This window comes from Mercenaria mercenaria, chromosome 5 (genome assembly GCF_021730395.1).
Source record: "Mercenaria mercenaria strain notata chromosome 5, MADL_Memer_1, whole genome shotgun sequence".
Lineage (NCBI taxonomy): Eukaryota > Metazoa > Mollusca > Bivalvia > Venerida > Veneridae > Mercenaria > Mercenaria mercenaria.
In genome coordinates, this window is record NC_069365.1 from 20993126 (window position 1) to 21001734 (window position 8609).

General features: G+C 33.6%; 1 protein-coding gene across 4 annotated transcripts in view; it reads right to left on the minus strand.

The window, feature by feature from the left end:
- The window catches only part of LOC123556594 (protein KIBRA-like), a 45984-nt gene extending 45581 nt beyond the window's left edge, over positions 1-403 (minus strand). For all 4 annotated transcript variants that reach the window (XM_053542863.1, XM_053542864.1, XM_045347428.2 and 1 more), the window contains exon 1: positions 236-403. In XM_053542863.1, coding sequence (XP_053398838.1) covers positions 236-363 — 128 coding nt within the window. In that variant the 5' untranslated portion in view covers positions 364-403. The remainder of the gene's footprint in view (positions 1-235) is intronic.
- Between the last annotated feature and the right edge of the window lie 8206 nt (positions 404-8609).

The following is an 8609-nucleotide window of genomic DNA, read 5'->3' on the forward strand; positions in this document are numbered from 1 at the left end:
TTGAACACTGAACGACCGTGACAAAATTGTTCGCATTCCTTCGAGTTTTCTGATAAAACTATGCAAATATGCAAAATGAATTCATTGCAGCAGTAATCCCTATGTACGTTTACACTTTATAACGTGAAAATACTGAAAAAATCGCAGAAGAAAGAAACAAAATTCACTAAAATGCCGAGTTCGGCACTGTTTTCTTGCCGTGACCGACATTCCTATCTCGAATTTTTTGGTTTACCTGTCTCTTGGATCAATCCATGTGGTTTGTTGAGTGGTATGGTTTATATAAAACACTTTTCCATCAAAGTCCCGACCCTCTTCCCAGCCTTCCGGTAGGGGAATTTCCCCATTTTTCCTTCTTGGCATATTTCATGAGAATTTTTTGTTGTGCGACTCCATTTTGATTAATTAATATGCATGACGTCATAGGAGATTCTAAATTTGGGCCAATCAAATTACCGAAAATTGCAATGGAATGTGTAGACTGGCATTTGTTCGCTAAATTGTAGACGTGCTTTGGCTCGTAAAATGTAACTTTTTTTAAATGGATTCTAAATTTGAAAGCATGAACAAATCCTAAATGCAGTTTTTGTAAACATAAAATTAGCACGTTTAAATGTATTAATAATACTTTGCATTAGGTTAAAATAGTACTCAATGGATACATGTATGGCTGAACATAGGCCTAGTATAAATGTGTATGCCCTATTAAATATAAACACTTGGAAGTTTTTTTTTAATTAGGCCTACTGCGTGACATTTAATTATGAATGTAGCTCAACATACACAATCAATTCATATGTTTTGTAAAATCATTTATATTTGACCAGGATTTTCTACATTTGGAGTAAATAAAAAATATTTCAGTAAAATAATTTAGCTATTGGATATCTTTTAAAAAGGACCACACGCATATTACGCGCGTGCATATATTTTTTGCCGATTCACAAGTCTGATTTTAACAACTGTATAAAAAATATTGATAAAATATTTGGTATTAACCTTGTATTCACTTATGTTTAGACTAGCTGCTTAAAACAATCAAACAGCACTTTCTGATTTTTTCGGCGATGCCGTCTTAATTCGTTTTCGTTACCTATGCCACGTGACTTCAGTTTGCTAATCAAACTACTTGATAACGCATTAAAGATAATTTTTCAAAATGGAAGATTTATGCAACACTCTGCCTGATTGGACGAGAGTGTCAATTTCTTTCACTCTGTTGATTGTGCTACGCTGAGTGAAATGTAGACAAAGCGTTTATCCTAAACGACGCTGTTCACAGTTTTAAAGCTAACTTTGGCTCAGTATATTTAGCAAGAATATTGATATATCTCAAAATGATAAGTAAGTTTAATAAATATGATAAAAACCGGTTCAAATACCAAGATATATCAAATTAAAGAAAGCTGAATACGGTCTGCGTATCACATGAATAAGGGTGTGATAAGAGTCTTTTATGTAGAGAAGTGCTTTTTAAAACATTTTCCTTGTTACGATTGTCGTCTGTATATGAAAAGGTTTCTTGCTTTTGTGACTTATTCAGATTGCATATTAAAATGAATACTTGTTTGCTTTGATATATTTGTTATAAAGTATTTAACTGATTTATTATATATGAATATTTTTCTTTAGTATATTATGCAAATATTGAACTCAGTTGAAATCTGTTTTATTATATATATGCTATATAATGACTGAATCTCATTACACTGAAATGAAGGTACGCTGCATACAGTTTATCAATGTGATATGACTACGGTCAAACTTTGCTTATGATACAGAAATATTGAAATAATTACAATTGTATGTTTTGCTTGACCTTCACTTTTTATAAGTGTGACGTCATTGTCCAAAGATTCATGAATAGCGAATATGCATTTGTTAAAGGTGGATAATCAGACTTTGACCATGTAAGGGATTTGCTTGTAACTTTAACATCTGATCATTTACACTCATTTATGTTCACTAAACACTTAATACAAGTTAGATTATCACTGGAGGTATTTTTAAAATTTGATTTTCCTATCCTGGTTGCCCAACCAAGATAGAGTTATTTTATCATAAGTATAAATTTGATAAGCATACTTTGCTTAAGGAAAGGTATTAATATTAGATATATTGTAATATATTTGTAAAATATTTTCGTTAACAATTATGTATTTAGTTGGAATTCGATAGAAACGCAAGTTTGAAAAATTATTATTATCTCCCTTTGCCTATCTTGGTTGCGCAACCAAGATAGATTGGAAATAAATGAATTCAGAAGCTACACACAGATTTAAAGCTTGCCGTTTGGTTCAGATTGTTAAATAATTGGTATGTCTATCAAATGCAAACGTAAAACTAGAAATTGTATCGAAATAAAATGAATTACTCAGCTTTTTAAATACTTTTATATTAAAGGGGAGTAATTACAAATTTTTATAAAAAATAATAAAACATTCATTTCTAATAGGAATCTAACTCTATGTAATGGGTCTTTTTGTTCCTTAAATAAATCTCTACCAGAATATATAAAAAGTAAAAAATGGCATTAAATGTTGTTTAAATGTGATTGACCACCTTTAAAGCAGGATCATTTGGCCTATTTTAGAAATAAATAAAGATAATAAATAAAAAATATAGCATCTTCATTAGGCCCGCAGCCAACTTTGTTCAGCTGGGACATTTAACCCCTTTTAGGGGCTGCTAGAGCTAAAACTAGCAATGCCTTTATACAGCGTCTCATGAACAGCTTGGTGGATCTTTGTCATACTTGGTCTGGAGCATCATTATAAGGTCCTCTTCCAAATTTATTTATATAGGAACTTGGGCCCTATAAGGGACCACTATAGCTAAAAGTAGATATGCCTTTCTTCGCATTAACCACTAAAATGTAATGGATTTTTATCAAACTCGATGTGTAACAATATCGTAAGGTCTCCTGCTATTTTGTTACAAATGGGGATAGGGACTAATTTAGCTAAAAATATAAACGCGTTTAATGACCTCTTCTCATGAACCGCTTCATGAATCTTCATCAAACTACTGCTGTAATTATTCGTCGAAGGATAAACGAAACAAAATTGCAACCCTACGAAACCTTTGCGAAAAATTAAAAGAGAACCGTTTAAATTGTTAAAGTGCGGTGTTTAGTTTTGCAATTTGAAAAATGTCAGATGATAGATGAATGTTAGATGAAAAATTCATAAAATTTCTTTCCTTATTACAATTCGCCGACCATCATTTTTAAAGATATTTCTTGTTTTCTCTTATCTCTGACTCTGTTGAGATGCGCCGGTTTTCTTAAAAAATATCAATATGATTATGAAGAAGGAGTTATTTCTATTTAAAATTACTTGATCTCAAAAAACAGACTTTGTAAGTCTAATTAGATCTATGTTAGAATATTAGTCATATTTTTTTTTCACTTCTTCTGAGGAAAAGAAGTGTTGGGCCGAAAGAAATCATCACAATATTTTTATGAGTAACTTAAATGAGAAGTGTCAGCATTTATTAAAACAATCAGAACCGATCTACCGTGTATCGAAATTCTAGGTGTTATTATTGTATCATTTACGTCATAAATATAAGCTTGCATGTTCGGGTAAAGTATTTTGCTCGGGCACTTTTTTTTTTTATTGAACTCATTTAAGTGTACAATGGAGGCATTAAACCTGCCGTTTGTCTTGATAATATACAACTACTCAGAGAAAAAAAACAGAAGGAAAGAAAAACAAAGGGCAATGTTTTCTAGAATTCAAGTAGGCCCATCAGTCATTCTATAAGTAACTATTTACATAGGACAAATTGGTCAACAGGCAACAATCAGATATATTTAGAAAGCACCCTTGTGATGTAAGCCGACTAAATTAAACGAATACCTACATCTACCAAAGTAGTATTCTAAGAAATAAATTTTATTTGCATGTAGGCCTACTGTAATACGATCAAACATAATGTTTTACCTGCAGAGATCCCTGTAGCACAACTTCGTACTATTGTTTTTTGTTTGTTTGTTGTTGTTTTTTTTTTCAGGAAAGATTATCCTTTTAATTGTATGAATTAATTATTATTATTTCATTTGTAAATGGGGGTAGAATCGACCAGATCTAGCAGTTCCATCAAAAGGTAATCATGTTAACAAATGACCGAGTATTGCAGCGGCAAAACAGAAGTCCCCTACCGGTATAAAACTTTGTTAAGTGCTTATCCCTTGCGGTTGTTGGCAACAGTGTTAAGACTAAAAATGCTTCAAGGTATTTAGGAACTAAGAAATTTCAATAGTGACCTTGACCTACAAGCATAGATCATGTACACAACACATTGTCTCATCATGGGAAACATTAAAAAAAATTGTGTGCAGTATAAAGATAATCTATCAATTCACACAAAATGGAGCAGAAACAAACACATTTTAACCCGACCTTCAATAGTGACCTTGACCTTTGACCGACAAATCACGGGCCATGTGCGCTACAAATAGTCCGATCATGGGAAATATTTCTGTGTAGTGATAAAAAGTTATGGGACAAAAAATTCTTTATTTGACCTTAAAAAACAGTGACCTTTAACCGACAAGCATAGTTCATGTGTTGACATTGTCTCATCAGGTGAAACATTTCTGTGCAGCACTAATATAATCCCACCAATGCTTATAAAAGTTATGGAGCTGAAACCATTTTTATACTTGACCTTCACTAGTGACATTGACCTTTAACCTACAAGCATAAGTCATATACGTGTATTATCTACAAATTATCCTCTATAAACATACCAAGTTTTATGAATACTTTTTGAGTAATGGCAGGATCCGGATTTGCGGACGGAGGACATTCCTGTTATCTCCTCAAGCAGGGGATTAATAACTGACATCAATCATACTGGTGACATAGTTTATGGACACATCCCATCAAACAAAAGACCTCTTTTTCGGCGAACGCCGTCTAAATTTGTTTTCGTTACCTATGCCATGTGACTTCAATTTGCAAGTCAAACTACTTGATAACGCATTATAGATAATTTATCAGAACGGAAGATTTATGCAACACTCTGCCTGATTGGACGAGAGTGGCAATTTCTTTCACTCTGTTGATTGTGCTACGCTGAGTGAAATGTAGACAAAGCGTTTATCCTAAATGATGCTGTTCACAGTTTTAAATCAAACTTTGGCTCAGTATATTTAGCAAGAATATTGATTATCTCAAAATGATAAGTAAGTTTAATAAATATGATAAAAACCTGTTCAAATACCAACATATATCAAATTAAAGAAAGAGCTGAATACGGTCTGCGTATCACATGAATAAGGGTGTGATAAGAGTCTTTTATGTAGAGAAGTGCTTTTTAAAAGATTTTCCTTGTTACAATTGTTGTCTGTATATGAAAGGTTTCTTGCTTTTTTGACTTATTCAGATTGCATATTAAAATGAGTACTTGTTTGCTTTGATATATTTGTTATAAATTATTTAACTGATTTATTATATACGAATTTTTTTCTTTAGTATGGTATGCAAATATTGAACTCAGTTGAAATCTGTTTTATTATATATAATTATGCTATATAATGACTGAATCTCATTACACTGAAATGAAGGTATGCTGCATACAGTTTATCTATGTGATATGACTACGGTCAAACTTTGCTTATGAAACAGAAATATTGAAATAATTACAAGTGTAAGTTTTGCTTGACCTTCACTTTGTTATAGGTGTGGCGTCATTGTCCAAAGATTCATGAATAGCGAATATGCATTAAATTTTGTTAAAGCGGGATCAGTTGGCCTATTTTAGAAATAAATAAAAATAATAAATAAAAAAAATCCTTTAATTGATTTTTTCTCATGTATTCTAATCAAACTTGATTTGTAGCATCTTTATTAGGCCCGCAGCCAACTTTGTTCAGCTGGGACATTTGACCCCTTTTAGGGGCTGCTAGAGCTAAAACTAGAAATGCCTTTATACAGCGTCTCATGAACAGCTTGGTGGATCTTTGTCATACTTGGTCTGGAGCATGATTATAAGGTCCTCTTCCAAATTTATTTATATAAGAACTTGGGCCCTATTAGGGACCACTATAGCTAAAAGTAGATATGCCTTTCTTCGCATTAACCACTAAAATGTAATGGATTTTTATCAAACTCTGTGTGTAACAATATCGTAAGGTCTCCTGCTATTTTGTTACAAATGGGGATAGGGACCAATTTAGCTAAAAATATAAACACGTTTAATGACCTCTTCTCATGAACCGCTCCATGAATATTCATCAAACTACTGCTGTAATTATTCGTCTAAGGATAAATGAAACAAAATTGCAACCCTACGAAACCTTTGCGAAAAATTAAAAGAGAACCATTTAAATTGTTAAAGTGCGGTGTTTAGTTTTGCAATTTGAAAAATGTTAGATGAAAGATGAATGTTAGATGAAAAATTCATAAACTTCTATCCTTATTACAATTCGCCGACCATCATTTTTAAAGATATTTCTTGTTTGTTATTACGGTGTTTTTCTATGACGTCCTTTTCAAGTCTCTTTTGCTTGTTTTTGAAAGGTGTTCTCACATCTTTAAAGGACGTCATAAAGGCGTCTTTAAAAAACCCTTCTTTATCGTACATCTTTTTGTAGTGTGAATTCCATCCATAATCCAACACAGTTAATCGACAAGTATTTTAAGCTTTGATACTAGTAATTAGCATGTATTTACTTATCTTTATTTCATAAATCCGTGATCGTATTGTGTCCATTAACAATGAATCATTGTGCATACGGCAAGTACATGTGCTTTTTTGTGCGGATCATCAGGTGCTGTATGAGCTCATTATATCCATCAAACACGACCACAGTGCATCATTTGAAATCGATATTTCATAAAATGTTCAGAGGAGGTCCCCCGTACCCCCGCATACAGGAGGTTTCCACCGTTCTCTCCCTTCTTCACTCCCTTCCTCAGGTATAGATTTTAGTAGTCTTGGTACGCCTTAAGTTAGTCAAAGGAATCAGAGAGGTTGCGGTCGGTCGTCTGTCCTGATATTTTATAACGTGTTCAAATTGTGTCTGTACTCATCAAAATTTAGACCCAACAATGCATCAGAGGCCACAATTTCTCACCTAATATTTAAAAAAAAATCCCATGTCCAAATCAAATCCCATACAACAGACCAAAGTTAGTGAATATCCTTTGACGGCCTGAGTGCTCGTGACATCCATTGGAACTCATCTATTATAAGCAGATGAAAGACGCTGTACGGACAAAGTTTGATGTGATTCTGATGTATACTCGATTCAGATGAAACTGTTGAAGTTTCGAATGTAAAATGATGCTTATACTCACTGGAATATCAACCTATAACGACAGCATTTCATCTCCTCGACTATCCAAACAATTAATCTTTTCTAAAGTTTAATAACATTTTCTTACATGTAGGTAAGGTTTACGAACAATATATCCATGATCACGGCCCGAATCAACCGCTCCTCAAACACAAGTGGATGGAAACTTTGGTGGTCAGCACAACCAAGGCGACTTGATCGTCATACATTTGAAGTAACGACAGTGTCTACAACTTTATTTGTTTTCTACATTAACAGTAATCTTTTCAAAAGTTGGGGAATGTAGTTTTGCGAAGTAATAGAAGCGCATATTTGGTTTTATCATAAGCGCCGGGACTTTTTTTCCGTTCGAGATGAGCATAAACAACATTTATGTTCCGGCAGACTTTTTAGTAAGCTATAGTTGAACATTCAGTGGTGTATATGTATTATATAGTTACTGTTTATTTGTCCGTTCGTCTCCTAATTAGCTAAAATAGACTTTCGAGTAGTCTGAAGTGGTCGGGTAGAGGAAAAGCGATGGACCAGAGGAAAAGAGATCGTCTTTTTTCACTTGGTGTAACCAATCACTTTACATCTGCAGCCAATGTACAAAAATGTTTATCGCAGTAACACTGTCGTCTGCGAAATCCGGCGCATCCTCTTCAAAGAGTCGGCATAGAACACCCAAGATGGCGGACAAACAAACAAACCCGCAAAGGTGGGAGGTTACTTTAGGGATGATAACAGGGCCTAAGTGACACTCCTAAAATAAGACGGGGACAAGGGCCGCAATCCACAGCGGGGTCAATGGACAGAGCTCTATAAACGCACTAAAGGCTTTGCAATACCTACTAGATTCGATCTAACGCTGTGTTAGCTGTTTGTTTGTTGTTGTTTTTTTTTGTTGTTTATTTTTTCATGAAATTCTGCTCAAACATCCAACAACTTAACTCATTTTTTTTTATAATGCTTGAACATAGCCCAAATATATTTCTGTTTATTGCCTAGTTCAATATAATTTCAAATCAACAAAAAAAGTGGCTGATCAATTTTACATGCACTTTGTTAATTAATCTAATGCTTGTACTACAAAACCCGTTTCGAAAGTAATTGGGTACTGTCAATTGTTGAAAGAAATACACGTGCAACTAGAATCAGGTGTGATGAAACGATAAATACTCATTATACTGTGTGTACACGTGTGGGGGAGTAAGAAGGAGAGGGAGGGCCGCGGGAAGAATCGTTTATGTAGCTAATTTCTGAACTCCTTTGCTAACAACAAAGGTATTTTCAACAAATTTTATGAACATGCTACTCT